Here is a 19,114-nt window from a genome sequence, read left to right as displayed (position 1 = left end):
ACAATAATAAAACCCCAAAGAGAGTGTTATATGCCAGTGTATGCATATGCTTTATATGAGAACTAGCTATTACCCCAACTGCTCACAGGTACTGTATGTACTCACTGGATTTTATGGTAGCAACTTGCATATTGAAAGTGCTGATACTCTCAAGCGATGTGTGAGTTGACCCAAAACCCATGGGACCTGTGGGTTGATCCATGGGTTGGGCGGGTTCAGGTTGGATGTGGGTCAAACTGGGGAAATACACATCTACACTTGTCCCAAATATTCCCTGTCTTGGAGTAGTGTAGAAGTAGTAAAAGGAATGAAAAAAGGCAGGTATGGGTTGGGGCAGGTACTACAATAAAAATATTTTACAGTTTAGGGCCAGGTGCAGGTTAAGGTCTTGTGAGTTAGTGCCTGATGTGGGTTGTATTATTCCTGACCCAACCATCACTTTTGCTGACATCTCAGTTAGACCATACTGGCCATTTACTATGACCCTGGAGCAAGTGCTAAAGCATTAAAGGGGTTGTTCACCTTTAAATTAACTTTTAGTATGATGTAGACTAGAGAGTGATATGCTGAGACATTTTGCATTTGGTTTTTAATTTTTTTAGTTTATTAGTTTATTTAGTCATTTATTCAACAGCTCCCCAGTTGACAATTTCAGCAATCTGGTTCCAAAATTACCTTAGCAACCATGCATTGATTTGAATAAGAGACTGGAATATGAATAGTTGAGGGCCTGAATAGAAAGATGAGTAATAAAATGTAGCAATAACAATAAATATGAAACCTTACAGAGCATTTGCTTTTTAGACGGGATCAGTGACCCCCATTTGAAAGCTGGAAAGAGTCAAAAGAAGAAGGCAAATAATTAAAAAGCTATAAAAATAATGGCCAACTGAAAAGTTGCCAAGTTGCCTAGAATTGGTGATTCTATAACATACTAAAAGTTAACGTAAAGGTGAACCACCCCTTTAAAAGGCAAAGAAATGTACCCTTTCGGCTAATGGCACACAGAGAGATTTGTCATCTGCGGTAGATTTAAATGTGGGCAACAAATCTCCCCATGTACCAATAGCATTAGTACTTCAAAAACACACACCTCCATGGTATGACTACACTATAAACCTAGCACCAGCATTCCCTGGCTTACATGTCTGAATGAAAACTCAAGTTAGTAGATAGGTAGGAATAAGGATGTCTACTGGCCTCCCCCTGCCAAACCCTCCAACCATCACAAATATATATATATATATATATATATACATTGTAGGGATGCACCAAATCCAGGATTTGTTTCCTGATTCGGCCAGAATTCGGCCTTTTTCAGCAGGATGCGAATTTGGCCGAATCCTTCTGCCCGGCTGAACCGAATCCTAATTTGCATATGCAAATTAGATGCTAGGAGGGAAATCACGTGACGCCAAAAAATAAGGAAGTAAAAAAAGTTTCCCCCTTCCCACACCTAATTTGACCTAAATTTCGAAATTCAGACGAATCTTTCGAGAAGGATTTGGGGGTTCGGCCGAATCCAAAATAGTGGATTCGGTGCATCCCTAATACATTGCCAAATCAAAATCAAAAACATGTGAGCAAGTAAAGAGGGGGACTATTACCTTACTGTTTGTAGCAGATTTTTTGTTTGTACTTGTTGAGACGCTAGTTGCTGTCAGTGTAAAGATAATCTAGTACATTAAATCTCCCCATGGGCAATTAACAACATGTAACTCTTGTTTCCCTTTTCCGCGAGTGACTGCTGACATTTTATCTGCCTGTAATTAGGTCAGTGGTCTGGGTAGAAAGGCTGGGAAAAAAACGAAGTGAATTCTTGTCCTAGCGAAAGATCTCACATTAGCAGGGTTATTCTGATCATCCTGCTACACATATGTAATTGCAAAAAAAAAAAAGCCCACATATGTAATTGCAATGATGTTTAAGGAGCAAGAGTCAGATAGGAGTCCTTTTGTATATGTATTGTATTTGGGGCACCCAAAAAAACGCACTTAGTAGCACCCTTTTGCTAATGACTGTCCCTTTGTTCACTGGAATTTTCAACCACATTATTGCAGTTCATGAACCATTTGTAACTCATTGAACAAGAACATGGGACAGCTGCCAAAACCCTTATTGCTAAATTGCAGTGTCTGTGTAGTTATGCTGTCACAATAAATTAGCCCAGCTCCCTTTGTTTTCTCTTGCACGTGATAATAAAATATGCAGGGCCTCTATTCAATGAGAAACCTGTAAAAATATATGTGTCTATGTAGTGGATATCCGTGTGTACTGTATGTTACATGTGCCCCCAAGTTAGTTCTCCAAAGAGAGATGGTATCAGTGTTGGGTGACTTCTTCATGTTAAAGGGGTTGTTCACCTTCAAATTAACATTTAGTATGCTGTAGACAATGGTCCCCAACCTTTTTTATCCATGAGCCACATTCAAGTGTAACATAATGTTGGAGAGCAACATAAGCATGCAAATAGTTCATGGGGCTTCCAGATAAGGGCTGTGATTGGGTATTGTAAGCTTCTATGTGGACTTGCAACCAACAGGAGGCTATGTTTGGCAATAGACATGTTTTTTATGAAAATGTCTTTAAACCAAGAATTTAAAAATAAGCATCTGCTTGGAGGTAGGGTTGCCACCTTTTCTGGAAAAAAATACTGATGATGGGTCAGTGACCCCCAAGCTGGAAAGAATCAGGAGAAGGCAAAAAATTCAAAAACTATAAAAAAGAAAAAACAAAGGCCAATTGAAAAGTTTTTAAAATTAGCTATTCTATAACATACTATAAATTAACTTAAAAGTGAACCACCCCTTTAAAGGAGAGGAGATGATTCACCCTCAGTGAAGAAAACAATCTAGAACCTTGAAAGATGACCAATGAAGAAGTCCTAGGAAGAACCCAAGATACGGCAAGAGCAATCATTAATTGGGACTATTTTCAAAGACACCTAAAGTTTACCTGAAACTTTCAGCACAGTGTATTCATGATATTCCCTTTTTAATATAGTAATACTCTAGCCAAAATTGTACCTACTGTGTAGTATCCTGCTCTTTGGTATCTCTTTGGTAATAGCAATATGTATTATTACACATAATTTAACATTGATTTATACTGCGTTATAATTATTATAAGTCCCACAACTTTGATTTAATGACAACAAAAATGTAAATTGTGAAACATTTTGGTGGTAATGCTACAGTTGAGTGTAAAGTAAAAATATGAATCAGTAGGTGGGAAGAATTGTGATTTCTAGCTAAGGGGTCATCATTTTATCTGCTAGGCAGCTACTTGACCATAAAATATGTCTTAAACATGTGCACTACGGAGATGTGTCTGGGGTTTAAAGGTTTATTGACTGTTTTAAATGAGGTTCACTACATTAAATAGAAAGAAACATAGACAACTATCACATTATGGCAATGATGGGTGCAATTGCTATGCAGTTCAACGGGAAACTATACCCTTGAACATTGCAGGTCTCTAAATTAGGGATTCACCGAATCCAGGATTCAGTTTGGGATTCAGCCAGGATTCTACCTTTTTCAGTAGGATTTGGCCAATTCCTTCTGCCAGGCCATACCAAATCCGAATTTGCATATGCAAATTAGGGACAGGATATGTGCTGCAGTTCAATACCAACAGAGTGAAGGCATAAAGAGTGAGAAGACTCACTATAAGGGCTCTTACAGATGAGCGTTTGAAGCTGCGCTCCAGTTTTATGCCTTCAGCCGCAGGGGAGCGCAGGAGTAGATGCATTCAGTTTTTTTCAATGGAGCTGTACTCACACAGGCGCATGTAGGCGCCTAACGCAGGAAAAATGCAGCATGTTGTGTCTCAAACTGCGTTTGGCGCCTACATGCGCCTGTGTGAGTACAGCTCCATTGAAAAAAAATAAGCACATGTGCCAATAGCCCTTTAACCATTTGTATGAAAATAAAAAGAAATGAATGATGTCTCTTTACAGGAAAAGCTATAACATTTACTTGATTTAAGGCATAATCCAATAAAACCGCACAGTACCACAGAAACTTTATGACAGTGAAAATACGTTTCTAGGTGGCAGCATCGCTTTTACATATTCTTTAAACATTTCATTTTCCACAGATTGGTCACTCAAAAAATGTTTCACTGGCAGATGTAGAATGTATAGAACTGACATTATATATAAGTGCCCTTCTTTACAGGTCCTTCCAACTTTGTTCACACATGGAACAGGGGTTAACAGACCCACTATGGGGACAGTACCCACAGAGGTGCACTGAAATGCCAAACGCAGAAGAAACTTGAAGCATTTTATCTGCTTTTGACATTCAGTGTGCTCCAAACCAGTGCATGGGAATGTAGTAGCAAATGCCTCTGTGTATGCTCACAACCCTACAATGCATTTTATACTGCTCCCACTGAGCCTTTTATTTACTAGGTTTGGGTATTTATGAACTAAAACAAATCCCAAAGGAAGGAAATAATCGGGGAAAAGTGAAAAAGACCAGAATCAAGTTTAGTAAAACAACAGAGGAATAATCATGCAAAGTTAAGGCTACATACAGGACCGCCATCAGAAATCACAGGGCCCCATATGACAAAATTTCCTGGGCCCCCTGGGCTGCGCCCACTGCAAGCCCCACCCACAGGTCCCCCCACCCTACAGGTCCGCCCCCCACCACACAGTAAAAAAACAAAAAAATATTGGTGGCTAGGGTTCCCACATGTTAATAAATAATAAAAAGATATTGGTGGTCAGGGCCCCCCATAAAAAAAAACATTTGTGGCCTGGGCCCCCCATTAAAAAATATTGGTGGCTAGGACCCCACATGAGAAAAAAAATTGGTGGCCAGGCCCCCCCCCACACATTATAAGAAAATTGGTGGCCAGGGCCCCTTAAACGTACATGCCTTCCCGAAGTCAGCAGCAGAAAGATGGGGGGCCCGGCTAATCAAGTAATTGTGGCGTGGCCGGGCCCCCCTTACCCTCAGGGCCCCCTTCAACTCTCCCCCCCTGCAAGTCCAATCTTATCAACCTTAAATAAACCTAATAGGCTGGTTTTGCTTCCAGTAAGGATTCATTATATCTTACTTTGGATCAGGTAATAGGCACTGAAGAAAACGGAAATAATTTTTCAAAATTTGGATTATTTGGATAAAATGAAGTCTATTGCCGATGGCCTTCAGAGCTATCTGGATAACAGATCCCATATATGTATATACTTTATATATTGTTATATATATGTAATATGGTATATAATAAAGTATATGTTGCAAAATATGAAGATATTAGAAGTCACTTCCATGATCTTTATGAAAGCACTCAGCCTCATGCTTTTATATGGTCATGGAACTCCTCCTATAATATCCTTATATTTGACAATAGGGGTTACTTTATTCACTATATAATATGCCCATTACATTGCACATACATTCACAACAGTCACTGGCTCACTGGAGCTTCCAAGCTAAGGTCCCTATCACATTCAAACAACACACACTAGGGTCAATTCCATAAGGAGCCAATTAACCTGTCTGTATTGTTAAGGAGTGTGGGAGGAAACAAGTGCACCCAAAGGAAATTCACCCGGAGCATAAAAATTCCTGGTCAGAATGATACTCAGGACTCCTGCACAGCTAACCACTGAGTCACATTGCTAGCAATATAAACCACTGTATTGATTGCCATGGAGGTTTATACACAGGGAAAATCAATCTGCCCAGATTAGACCATAAAAGTGTTGTAGATCTGGCTATGCTGAGGGATATGTAATAATAATAAGGGGCAGATTTATCAAGGGTCGCATTTCGAGGTGATGAGAGTTTTTTTAAACTCCCATCACCTTGAAATTCAAATAAAAAATGACCAAACCGAATGTATTTAAAAAATCTAATTTTTTAATTTCGGGTGAATAGGCTGTATTCGATCATTCGATTCAAATTCGGATCGTATTCGAACAATTCGAATCAAAGTATTTTCGAAAAAAAAATCTTTGATTTTTCAAAGTCCACCAAATGACTCCAAACAGGTTCTAGGAGGCTAAAACAGCAATTCGGCAGGTTTTAGATGGCGAATAGTCGAAGTCGAATTTTTAATGAGACAGTAAATTTCGATATTCGAATCCTCAAACTTTTTTCAAATTCTATTTGAATTTAGGCTACTCCCTAGTCGAAGTACACTAAAATTACCTCGATATTCGTATTTAAAAATTCGAATTTTCACTTCAACCCTTGATAAATCTGCCCCTAAAAGTACAAAACACTACTGAGTCATCTTAGAATACCAATAACTTCAAGAGCTCCATTGACTCTGGATTTGGGTGTACTGGCAAAACCCCTTTCTTTCTTTTTTGACAAAAGACTGCTAAAAAGGGCTCATATTTAAGAAAATCAATAAAATAAGAGGACACCCTTTGTTATATAAGCCCATATAATTAAACTAAGAAATCAAGAGTCAAACCAGTTACTTAAAATATGCAAAGGAATGGGACGCAACACTGCTTTAATTATTGTTACAGCCAATGAGCTTTTCCCTTTCCAACATAATGACATAAGTCCTTTTGAGCAGACATGCTACCAATAAAATGGAGCTATAAAGCTGAGTAAAGGATTTGACCCAAGCTAAGTGTAATACCTATGAACTATTAAATCATATAAATACAAAATATACATTGTGTGCCAATTTATACAACATGGTTGCCCTACATCTTTTTATTTTGTGCTACACTTAAAAATAGATTTGCCTCTTTTAAAGGGTTCGTTCACCCTTGAGTTAACTTTTAGTATGATGGAGAGTGATATTCTGAGACAATTTGCAATTGCTTTTCATTTTCTATTATTTGTGGTTTGTGAGTTATTTAGCTATTTAATCAGCAGCTATGCAGTTTGCAGAGATGAGTAATAAAAATATAGATGGGACCTTTGGCAACATCTGGCAATAATCTTCATATTCTTCTGTTGCTAATGTACATGAAGCAGTACCCAGTATACCATATGTAAGTATTATGGCAGCTTCCACTTTTATAAACACAAAATAAATAAATCATGATTATCACTCATATAAATTTATATATATGAGTTCAAGACTTAAGGCTGTGATTGCCAGCAAAAGGTTTTTAAGCAAGTATAATATAAATATATATTGGTTAAGAGTGCATATGGTTGGTAAGGATTTTAGGTTTAACACAAAAAACTCTTTATTTCACATACCACTTGTGTCCAACGTTTCGGCCCACATTAGGAAAAACATATTATAGGGGTCAACTGTATATGTAAAAATCGGGGTAGTCATGGAAATCAAATAAATAAAGTGAAAATATTTTAAAGGAGAACTAAAGCCTAACAAATGAAGTATGCTAAAAATGTTGTACATTATGTTTTGGGCTTCTGTACCAGCCCAAGGTAACCACAGCCCTTTAGCAGTAAATATCTGTGTCTCCAAAGATGCCCCAGTAGCTCCCCATCTTCTTTTCTGCTGATTCACTGCACATGCTCTGTGCTGCTGTCACTTACTGAGCTTAGAGACCCACTCACAATATACAGTACACATAGAATAGAAATGTCACAATATAAGGCTGCTTAGTAATTAATACAGATAATTACTACATGGCAGCACAGAAACCAGTGCAATTTGCATCTGCATTTAATAATCAGCCCTGTAGCATCAGTTTATATTACAGGCCAACCTCATTTTCATCTTGATAATTTGCGACGACCCCTAAGCTTAGCTGCTTCGAGACCACTGAGCATGTGACTTTCCAAGATGGTGACCCTTAAAACAAGCTTGAAGTCCTGGATCATTGCTGCTATTGTAAAGCTGAAGCTTTAGGCTGGTGCAATGATTTCAGTATATAACATATGACATTTTTAGCCATATTAATTTTTAGGGTTTAGTTCTCCTTTAACAGGTCAATGTTTTGGTTCCGCTCATACATCTCATATATGTAAGAAAGGACTTGTACTCTAATGCACACTGATTCAACTACTCTCGTTCAATGGCTCATCCTGTAGAATAATCTGACAAGGTATTACATTAAGCATTGCAGTAGTGTTAAATCACAATTATTAGTAGTATTTCATGTTAAACCTACTGGGCTCCAGTTTGCTGACACTAAGTTAATGCAAATGAACCTGCCACAATCTGTTTTAATTACACTGAATGACACAGTGTATAAATCAATTTAAGGCTCCCATCATTTTCACAAAACCCTGCCCACCTCACTCAGTTTCCATGGACACCGAAGAATACTATAAATTACAGTAAATGTAAAAGAAAGGATATTATATATTACATTTGGTTGCCATGCCACACATTCTCTATTCCGCAACCTGCAGTTACCACTGTACTAGGGTATTTTCTGGGTTTTATTTGCCTTATTCCATGTATAATTGTGTATGAGGTTTCACATATACAGGATGATTATTATTGTTTACTTATATAGTTCTTCCTCAGTGGAGTTTACAATCTAAGGTTCCTATCACATACATTATGGCCATTTGTAATCTGTATGTTTTGGGAGTGAAGGGGGGAAACCCATGCAAGCACAAAAAAACATACAATCTCCCTGCTGATAGTGGCTGGAAATTTTTTAAAACTGCAATGGTAACTGCTACCCATAACTAGACAAAATGAGACAAGGCACAAACTACTGTTACAGTTACAGTTATACGTAAACCTGTTATCCAGAAAGCTCCAAATTATGGAAAGGCCAGACTCCATTTTATGCAAATAATCCACATTTTTAAAAATGATTTCCTTTTTCTCTGTAATAATAAAACAGTAGCTTGTACTTGATCCCAACTAAGATATAATTAATCCTTATTGGAAGCAAAACCAGCCTATTGGGTATATTTAATGTTTACTTGACTTTCTAGTAGACTTAGGGGCACATTTACTATTGGTCGAATATCGAGGGTTAATTAACCCTCGATATTCGACCCTCGAAGTTAAATCCTTCGACTTCGAATATCGAAGTCGAAGGATTTAGCGCAATTCGTTCGATCGAAGGAATAATCGTTCGATCAAACGATTAAATCCTTTGAAATGAACGATTCGAAGGATTTTAATACATCGATCAAACGATTTTCCTTCGATCCCAAATTGCCTAGAAAGCCTATGGGGACCTTCCCCATAGGCTAACATTGGTGCTCGGTAGGTTTTAGGTGGCGAAGTAGGAGGTCGAAGTTTTTTTTAAAGAGACAGTACTTAGACTATCGAATGGTCGAATAGTCGAACGATTTTTAGTTCGAATCGTTCGATTCGAAGTCGTAGTCAAGGTCGAAGTAGCCAATTTGATGGTCGAACTTCGAAGTATTTTTTATTCTAATCCTTCACTCGAGCTAAGTAAATGTGCCCCTTAAGGTATGAAGATCCAAATTAAGGAAAGATCCGTTATCCAGAAAACCTCAGGCCCTGAGCATTCTGGATAACAGGTCCCATACCTGTAACTATTCCATCTACAGGTATGGGACCTGTTATTCTGAATACTCGTGACCTGGGTTTTTCAGGATAAAGACTAAAATCATTGAAACATCAAATAAACCCAATAGGAATATTTTGCCCCCAATAAGGATTAATTTTCTTGGTTGGGATCAAGTACAAGGTACTGTTCTATTATTACAGAGAAAAAGGAAATCATTCTTAAAAATCCAGTTGTTAAAAGGTTAAGAGAACCAAAGAACTGTAGATAAGACCAAGCTCAATTTTTTAGGTCAATAGAAGAGAGCGCCACTTAATAAATCACCATAATAAAACGCCATCAGTGGCTCTACCTGCTTTTGTTGCTATAGCAACTCTGAAACTGACTGGAAAGCAGAATACAGGAAAACTGGTAATTTAGTTTTGAGGAATAATGGCACATTATTATGCACTCGGGTATAAAAAAAATAAAAATAAAACAAATGAAATAGCAAGGGCTATTTAACACCTCTCTGTTAGTCACTTGAGGCTCAAATGTCCTTCTGGTATAGAACCATAGAGCGCCCACTGGTTTTCTGTTTTCTAGTAAGAGCCAACCTGCTGGCTGCAACCGCAAATTATGGCACAACTTATGGCACATACCCACAGCTGCTTTGTGCACCAGAGTGAACTAAATATGGAATGAACACAGATATGAAATCTTGTGATATTGCAGGAGAAAAAGCATCAGTGGACCCTTTCTGTGTGGCACCACGGAATATGTACAATATAGATAAAGACAACCACCCTTCCAAGTGCATTGTTGGTGCACCATGAACCTTCAGGCATGTCCACCTAAAAATACATACATGTGGATGTGTACATTAAAAAAGCAATCACGTGAGTGTGTTTTTGCCTTCACCAACTCAGGTATGGGACCTGTTATCCAGAATGATTGGGACCTGAGGTTTTTTCAGATAATGGATCATCATACTATCATCAGTTTACTAGAAAATCATGTAAATATCAAATAACCCCAATGGGCTGGTTTTGCCTCCAATAAGGATTAATTGTATCTTAGTTTGGATCAAGTACAAGATACTGTTTTATTAATACAGAGAAAAATAAAATGATTTTTGGAAATTTGGATAAAATGGCGTCTATGCGAGACGGCCTTCCAGACATTCAGAACTGGATAACGGGTTTCTGGATGCTATACCTGTATACCACAAGATGCCTTCAAAAATTATTATAAGAAGAACATTCAGGTGGGGAAAGTTGTCTTCTCTCAGCAGCTGGGACCCGTTATCCGGAAACCGGATATCCAGAAAGGATTATGGAAAGGCCATCTCCCATAGACTCCATTTTATCCAAATAATCCAAATTTTTAAAAATGATTTCATTTTTCTCTGTAATAATAAAACAGTAGCTTGCACTTGATCCAAACTAAGATATAATTAATCCTTATTGGAAGCAAAACCAGCCTATTGGGTTTATTTAATGTTAGAAGAAAGCAAATGGCACACACAGCGTGTTCAAGCAGGGAAACCCTTGCGTATATTTATTTGCACACGATGCATCGTGTGCAAATAAATATACGCAAGGGTTTCCCTGCTTGAACACGCTGTGTGTGCCATTTGCTTTCTTCTTTCGTTGTATGAGGAGGGTGCCGATCCTTCCAAGCAATTGAGCACCTGGCGGATCTTTAGAAGGCCTGGGTGTGCGAGTTTGCCATACTTTCTTGGTTTATTTAATGTTTACATGACTTTCTAGTAGACTTAAGGTATGAAGATCCAAATTAAGGAAAGATCTGTTATCCGGAAAACCTCAGGCCCCACGCATTCTGGATAATAGGTCCCATACCTGTAACTATTTCATTTACAGGTATGGGACATGTTATAATGGATGCCATACCTGTATACCACAAGATGCCTTCATTATTATATGAAGAACATTCAGGTGGGAAAAGTTGTCTTTTCTCAGCAGGTATAGGACCCGTTATCCAGACACCTGTTATCCAGCAAGCTCCAAATTATGAAAAGGCCATCTCCATAGACTCCATTTTATTGGTCACACCATTCATCATATTTATGGGGCAGATTTCTTAAGGGTTGATGTCAAATTCTAATTGTGAATTATCCAACTATTAACTCGATTCAAGTTTTAATTAGAATTAGGATTTTTCATACTCTGGCCCTTTAAGAACTCAAATTCGACTATTCACCACCTAAAACCTGCAGAATTGATGTATGAGTCAATGGGAGAGGTCCAGGGATGAATTTAGTGATATTTGCAGCCTTCCAGACATTCGGGTCTTTTAAATTCGAATCGAGAATTTGATTCGAGTTTTAGGGTCGATTAAAAAAAAAATCGATTGTAATAATAAATTTTAATTGGTCGAATATGAGAGTTTTGGGGAGTTTAGAAAAACTCACATGAATTCAAAATTCGACCCTTGCTAAATGTGCCTCTGTGTTTGGTCAAGGAACTACCCCTATTTCTCTAAATATATCCAATATAGATGTCTGTAATTAAAGCATACGTCCATTTGTCTGTAGGCTCATTTAAATTATGAAATTACAAAAGATTAAAAAAAGCAAAAGATAAAAATATATGTCAAAATCTGTTGTCATCTAGAAAGTTCAGACAAAATCAGACATGCAGAGATGTCATTATGTGACGTGGCCCTAATTAGTGACCTTGTCAGTCAGTGTCATTAGAGTGCTGACACCGAGTGGGCTAAAGAGAGGGCAACTGACATAGTACCCTCAGTTCTCAGGGGGCAAAAGTCAAGTGTTTTACAAAAGGCTATTTATGCATGGAATGGCGAATGGCTGGAATTTTAATATACATACAATCATACTGACGTATCAATGTGCCTTTACATTATATCTCGAGTTTAGTCCCTTTCAGTGGTGTCACACAGTAACAGTTATTGTTTTACAGAACTGCTGTGAATTGTTACAAAATAAAAAATAAACACAAAAAATACATTTGAGATAGTTTAATAACTGATCTTTTCCTTATTGCTGCTGAATTATGAATTGGACAATGTATATTGAAATTCGAGCCAATCGCCATTCAATGCATAGAAAGTCTTTTGTAGAACACTTGCCTTTTGCCCTCTGAGAATTGAGGGTATAATGCCAGTTGCCCTGTCTTTAGCCCACTCAGCAGCCCCAGGAGCAATGTCACAACACCAAATGACACTGACAAGGTCGCCATTTAGGGCCACATCACATAATTACATTTTTTAGGTCAGTCTAAACCACCAGGGACTGAAATATGTTTAATCATTGCTTTTTTTTTAATCTCAATTTATAGCTCAATTTCATAGTTGGACAAACCTACAGACCCATAAATGATGTGCTTTAAAGGGGTGGTTTACCTTTAAGTTAACTTTCAAATGGGGGTCACTGACCCCATTTAAAAAACAACTGCTCTGTATGGCTACACATTAATTGTTATTGCTACTTTGTATTAGGGCAAGGCCAGACGTGGCGTTTTTGTGGCGTTTTTAAAAAAGAACAGCCAGGCGTAAATACGCCACTGAAACCACATGCGACCGTCAAGATGCGTTTTTCAGCAGGTCGGATTCTTTTCCCAACATGCACTTCTCATTGTTCTCATTGAGAATTTGGACGTCATATTTAAAATACGCTGCGTATTTACGCAAAATGTGGTTTCAAACGTGCAGATCCCATAGAGTCTATTGATCTGGTAGTTTCCAGACGTATTGGCGTTTCTGCTAAAAAACGCCAATACTGGCGTCCTGTGGCGGATTTCAGCTTGCAAGCGCCCTCTTATTCAAATCAATGCATGGTTGCTAGGATAATTTGGACCCTAGCAATAAGATTTCTGAAATTGCAAACTGAAGAGCTGCTCTATAAAAAACTAAATGATGCCAATGATGCAAAAATAACAAGTAATAAGAAATGAAAAACAATTGCAGATTGTCTCAGAATATCACTCTCTACATTATATTAAAAAAGTTAATTTAAAGGTGAACAACCTCCTTAATTGTTGCCGTTTGCCTGACATTTACTGCACAACAACCTCAAAAGTTGTGAGTGTTCCTCAAAAAGTAAATAAAAAAAGTAGTAAAATTACAAATACATTTATTAGGACATTGCAAAAGCCTAATGCATTTTGTGCCTGTTGGAGCACTTACTCATAGGCTACTGGGTCCATCCCTGTACATCTTTTATAAAGGGGCTATGACCAATCAAAACAATATACGTCTGTGGTAGTGTTAAGAATTGGCTTCCAGCATTATTTTTGCTGAATGACATTTACTGCACGAGCCACTGACCCTAGAAATCAGGCTGGAAATAAATGGGCAAGAGAAATATGTTATAAAAAATATAATCCTGATAAAAAGCAGCGCTATAATAAATCTGCCTTTTGGTTGGTGGGATCAATGGACCAGTCAACCAGATATTAATTTTAAATTCCTCCTGTGTTGATAAAAAAAACAGGATAAAAAGCAAATAGTAAAGGCTCACACTCTCTTCTAAAAGTGTGTTTGAGTTTTACATGGAGGCTAATGTACATTACTAAGAAGATCATTTTCTGTTCCCCATCTTTTACAAAACATTTTCAAAAAAAAAATTAGGTACCTCTTGGTGTAAAAAGTAACAAATTTCTCTGGGGGCTTGTAGGTCACTTGGGTTACTTTATCCTGGGGCCATATTTGCAGAGGTTTTATATTTATACAAATTAACAGTGCCCAGTTGACTCTGAAATGCTTTGGGGATGGACCTCTTTCTACCTCATTTGAAGATGAGTTACCATAAAACAAAACAACCAGATAAAGCTGCTTCCTAGTAAAAACATCCCTAGCATTACATGGTGGAATTGTCTCATGGCGCACGCCATACCTTTATTCAGCATTTTTTATGTACAAAAAAAAAAATACAGCAGCAGCTGTAGCAATGCAGGAGCATGGCAGCATCTTAGCTACGTGTAGGGCTGCCCTCGTCATTGATTATCCAAAGACAGAGATTCTTAGATTGCAGAGAATTCTCTAACAAGAGGCCTTCTGATAGAGAATTCAGAGATACAAACACGACATGCAGAGTAATGAATATATAGGAGCGTTTATGGATTATGCATGATTTTGTATTGGGTGGAGCTAAAGTGGAGGTTCTGAAATTAATACACAAGGATTGGTAACGTATCATAAGACATTTAAAAAAAAAAAAGACCTAAATCAAGTGTTTTCAACCTACTTACCCAGGACTGCCAGGGGTTGTTGGGAGTTGGTAGTTTTAATTAGAGAGATGCAAATGCAGACACACTGAGTTGTTGTTCTGAGCTTGTTGAACATCCCTGACATGAATATTAAAGATCTGTTTTTCTAGAGCATATACCCACTGGGATGCTGCAGGAACATACCCAAGGGTTTCAGCAGAGGAACAACACAGGGTCATCTGTATAAAGCACTGTTATTTTAGTAGTGCAAGAGAAAGCACTGTATTTGTGTATTATTATATAATCTTTCCAGAAACCATCCCTAACTGCCACGGCCAAGAAATCCAGTAAGTGGAAGCACATGAACATGACTCAGGTAACTCATTAAAATGACAGCATTGCTATTTGGCACGCAAGGGACTCCTGTGCCTCTATTTTACTACAGTCTTGGATGATGGCATGATACCAGTACAAATATATGTAATATTCCTAGACACAGGTATTTAGAATTCTGTTGTGGCCAAGCTAAATAAAAAGCACTTAAGCCTCAGCTTCCAGGCAAAATGCCTCCGACCCATCTTAAAAATCAAGTTAACCCATATGATTTTACTGCAGATTGCAGCAGATATGTGTGTTCAAGCTTGCTGCAATGTCCAGGCATCTGTAGTATAAGCATCAGAAATAGCCGCATCAGATCAATTGATTATAAGTGCTTACATATAAAGCCAGTGTCAGCCGTAGCTGTTACCCACTCTTGTAATTTATTAGAAAGGCAATCGTGTTTCCCCTATGAAAAGGCAATCCTGCCACACTTGCTGTATAATCCATACTGCAAAGCACACTAACAGGGGTATATTAAAAGTCAAGGTTTCTTACAGGAGCTGTAGGGATGGTATGTGTAAAAAACTCCCCTCTGGAATCTCTGTAAATTCAGATCTCACAAAGGATCTGCAAAAATAGGAAGAGAAATACATATCAATGCCTTGATAAAAGCCTAGATATACATAACCACTATAAAAGGGGAAAGAAAATGCAATTCATGGAGTGTCACATCTAAAGACATGCTGTGAAAATAAGAGAACCCTTGGGTGCTAGACAAGGTCTGGAGATACTGTGTCTTTGGTGCCTTGTCTGGTACCCAAGGTGCCTACAAGATTCTCTATATTCTGCACAACATAATTAACACAATGACATCATAACAAAAAAAAAGAATGACATCGTAAAATAACATCATTGCAGCTAGCAGCACAAAGATACTACATCCCTGAAAAATGGTGATCTGTACAAAAAAAAAAAGCATTATAGAATGGCCATAATGATAAAATGCTTACAGCCCTTACAGTGAAATAACGTCGGGAAGGAAGGTGCGAGGAATAGTTTTGGCATTTTCACATAAAGCATTGTCTTTGGTACAGGTACACCAGATAGGGCATTTCGACTTAGGTTTCCTGCCCTCGCTCCAGTTGATCAGCAGAAGCACAAATGAAATGCTGATGAGAAAAGAAATCCGTGCAGAGGATCTGCTGCCATTCCCCATCCTCTGGATCTTCTATGATTCCAGCTAGACCAAAGGATTTCCCAAACCATGAAAAGGGTCTTTTCTTTTAATCTCTATTCAGCTGTCCTTGTCTATTGTCCGGCCAGTCCGAGGCTTTCTGTCTCCCTCCCTGGATTGTTGCCTCTTCTTCTGAGCCTCTGCTGCTTACCGCTGAGCTATGACTTGTGCAGTGTGCAGCAAGAAGACTACAGAGGGGAATTTCCTACTGTTTGTCAGTACCGAAGCAAATGGGAGAATACATGCAGTTCCATGTAAACATCAAGCACACAGCGGACAAATGCAAAGTGGTGCCATTTAGAAAATGCACAGCTTGCGGCTTTGAAAGGGAGGCCCTCTCCTAGTAACCAAAAATAGTACAGCTTTATGTTTTGCTGGGGCTGAGAAAAGGGGAGGGAATTCATCATTTTCACTGGATCACTTCAGCCTTAAACCCACTGGGAATGCTCCCTGACATATTGCAGGGAGTAGCAAAACCAACAGGATTAAAAGAAGAAGAAGCATCATCTGGATTAAAATAGTTTAAAGGCATACGTGCATTTTTACTATCCATGCTAGTAGCTCTGGAGACAAGAAAACGTCTGTATACTGATAAAAAATGTTTTTACTAAGCTGTGAATAGGATCTCAGGTATAATGCAGCATTTAGCCCTTTAGGGACTGTATGTTAATTCTAGCACCTGGTACCAAAATGGTAAGCACCATCTGGAGCAGGGCACACGTCCAACCTTATTGCTTCTGTATAAAATTTTCAAACAGAAATGATAGGATATTATACTATTTCAGTATGTGAGCATGCAGTGAAATACAATACCACGCTATACACATGCAGCATTATTTGTCATTTACCCTAAAGTCTTCCCCGATTTTCTAAATATGTATATATTTCCACATTGCATTTACAGAGTTTTGTATAGACAGAGAAGTTTCCTGCTTAAATGGCTATGGCATTTACCTGTTAGAATTTTAATTAATGGAAAAACAACAACCTTTATATTTGATGTATATTCATTTGCAAGTACTAAAATAAAGGAGAACTGGCAACTGAGCCATCCAAATGCACTTGGAGGTTGGAAGACCCAATAACATGATATAACAAAACAGGAGGTGGTTGCCTGGAGTTGTCTATCATCTGGGTCTCGTTCTGGAGCATTTGGAAGGATGTAGCCTTCCAAGAGTTTTATATAGCTCTTAGAGCAAGTGGATTATTTTTCCATGACATTAAGGGGCAGATTTATTAAGGGTCGAGTTGTGTTTTCCATGAAAAATTCAAGTTTACAAGGTGATTTTTCGGTCAAAAATTGGGTTTTAGAGATTTATTATACCATGACCCTGGAAAAAGCGTGAAAATACACCATCTAAAACCTGTCATGGTCATGTAGAAGTCAATAGCAGAGGACTATTTGAAGATGTTTGTATCCTTCATTATGTTTGAGTTTTTTCGCTCAAAAACTATATGAATTTGAGCAGTTGGAGTTTTTTCACGCTGAGTTTTCGGTTTGTTAACACCGAACTCGCTGACTCTAAATTTTTCCATTCGAGTTTTTTCTTAAGTAAGAAACCATTTCAGTTGTGAGTTCAAAAGTTTTTAAAAATAACTCAAAAATTCAACCTTGGATAAATAGCCCCCTAAAAGAAAACTATGCCATTGTGACCTTTAATTTCTCAAAGCCTATGCTCTCTTGCAGTGATCCCCAACCAGTTTCTTGTGAGCAACATGTTGCTTTTCAACCCCTTGGATGTTGCTTCCAATGGGTTCCAGGCTTGGAGGCAAGTTTTGGTTTCATAAAAACCAAGTGCAGTGCCAAACAGAGCCTCAATGTAGGTTGACAATCCACATAGGAGCTACCAAATGGCCAATCACAGCACTTATTTGGCAGCCCAAGAACATTTTTCATGCTTGTGTTGCTCCCCAACTTTTTTTACTTCTGAATGTTGCTCACGGGTTCAAAAGGTTGGGGATCCCTGTTCAACTGCATCCAGGAGTTCCAAGAGCTGAAAATAATCATGTCTACCAGATAAGACAATTTACCATAATTTTCTATGGTTCTATAATTAGCTTAGCTCATTATGACATTCTTGTTTCTTCATTATAGCTGGATCCAGTGCATGCTAATTGGGAGCAAAAGTAATAGCTCATACGCTGGCTATAATAGTATATTCTAATACATTTCCTTTTACTATTCTGTTGTAGCAGACAGATCAAAGCTAGCTGCTGATTAGTTGCTATGAGTTACCTTACCAGGCAAATTAGCTCTGTGTTGGTCTGTTTAGTAATGATTCTTGAGCAAACAAAATAAAATTAGGTTTATTATGTTTACAGGCAATAAAAGGCATCATATAATTTTGGGGAGGGTCTTGACTCACTTCCTTCTAATTAAAGAGACCACACTTATAAATACCTTGAAGTAGTGAACCTTAAAGAGATCACACTATTTACAACAAACATACAATGTTCTGATGATGATATGCAGTAGAATAGAAACAAACCAGCTTTATACAGGTGTGGGACCTGTTATCCAGAATAATCTGGACTTGGGGGTTTCCAGATAACAGATCATTCCGTAATATGGATCTTCATACACTGTCTACTAGAAATGTATTCCAATAAGGATTAATTATATATTAGTTGAGATCGATTACAAGGTACTATTTCAGTATTACAGAGATAAAGAAAAAATTTGGATTATCTGGATAAAATGCAGTCTATGGGGTAAATTTATCAAAGAGTGAAGTTCCGCCACTAGAGTGAAATTCCGCAGCTCTCAATTCATATCTATGGGATTTTGAAAGGCATATTTATCAATGGGTGAAAGTGAAAGTTCACCCTTTGATAAATATGCCTATAAAAATCCCATATAAATTAATGGAGAGTGGCGGAATTTCACTCTAGTGGCGGAACTTCACTATTAACTTCACTCTTTGATAAATATACCCCTATGGGAGAAGGCCTTGCTATAATACTGAGCTTTATGGCTAACTGGTTTCTGGA

The 19,114-nt window shown here is 38.0% G+C and overlaps 1 protein-coding gene across 2 annotated transcripts in view; it reads right to left on the bottom strand.

Annotated features, from left to right (window-relative positions):
* The window catches only part of lgi1.L (leucine-rich, glioma inactivated 1 L homeolog), a 38,481-nt gene extending 21,954 nt beyond the window's left edge, over positions 1 to 16,527 (bottom strand). Inside the window, exons 1-2 of one of the 2 annotated variants that reach the window (XM_018225316.2) lie at positions 15,909 to 16,527; positions 15,445 to 15,516 (exon numbers count right to left, since the gene is read on the bottom strand). In XM_018225316.2, the coding sequence (XP_018080805.1) occupies positions 15,445 to 15,516; positions 15,909 to 16,105 (269 nt within the window). In that variant the 5' untranslated portion in view covers positions 16,106 to 16,527. The remainder of the gene's footprint in view (positions 1 to 15,444; positions 15,517 to 15,908) is intronic. The other variant, XM_018225315.2, reaches the window with a different exon arrangement.
* Between the last annotated feature and the right edge of the window lie 2,587 nt (positions 16,528 to 19,114).

The sequence above is a fragment of the Xenopus laevis genome, chromosome 7L (genome assembly GCF_017654675.1).
Source record: "Xenopus laevis strain J_2021 chromosome 7L, Xenopus_laevis_v10.1, whole genome shotgun sequence".
In the NCBI taxonomy this organism is placed as follows: domain Eukaryota; kingdom Metazoa; phylum Chordata; class Amphibia; order Anura; family Pipidae; genus Xenopus; species Xenopus laevis.
Note: the sequence above shows the minus strand (reverse complement) of the source record. Positions and strands in the feature narration are given on the sequence as shown.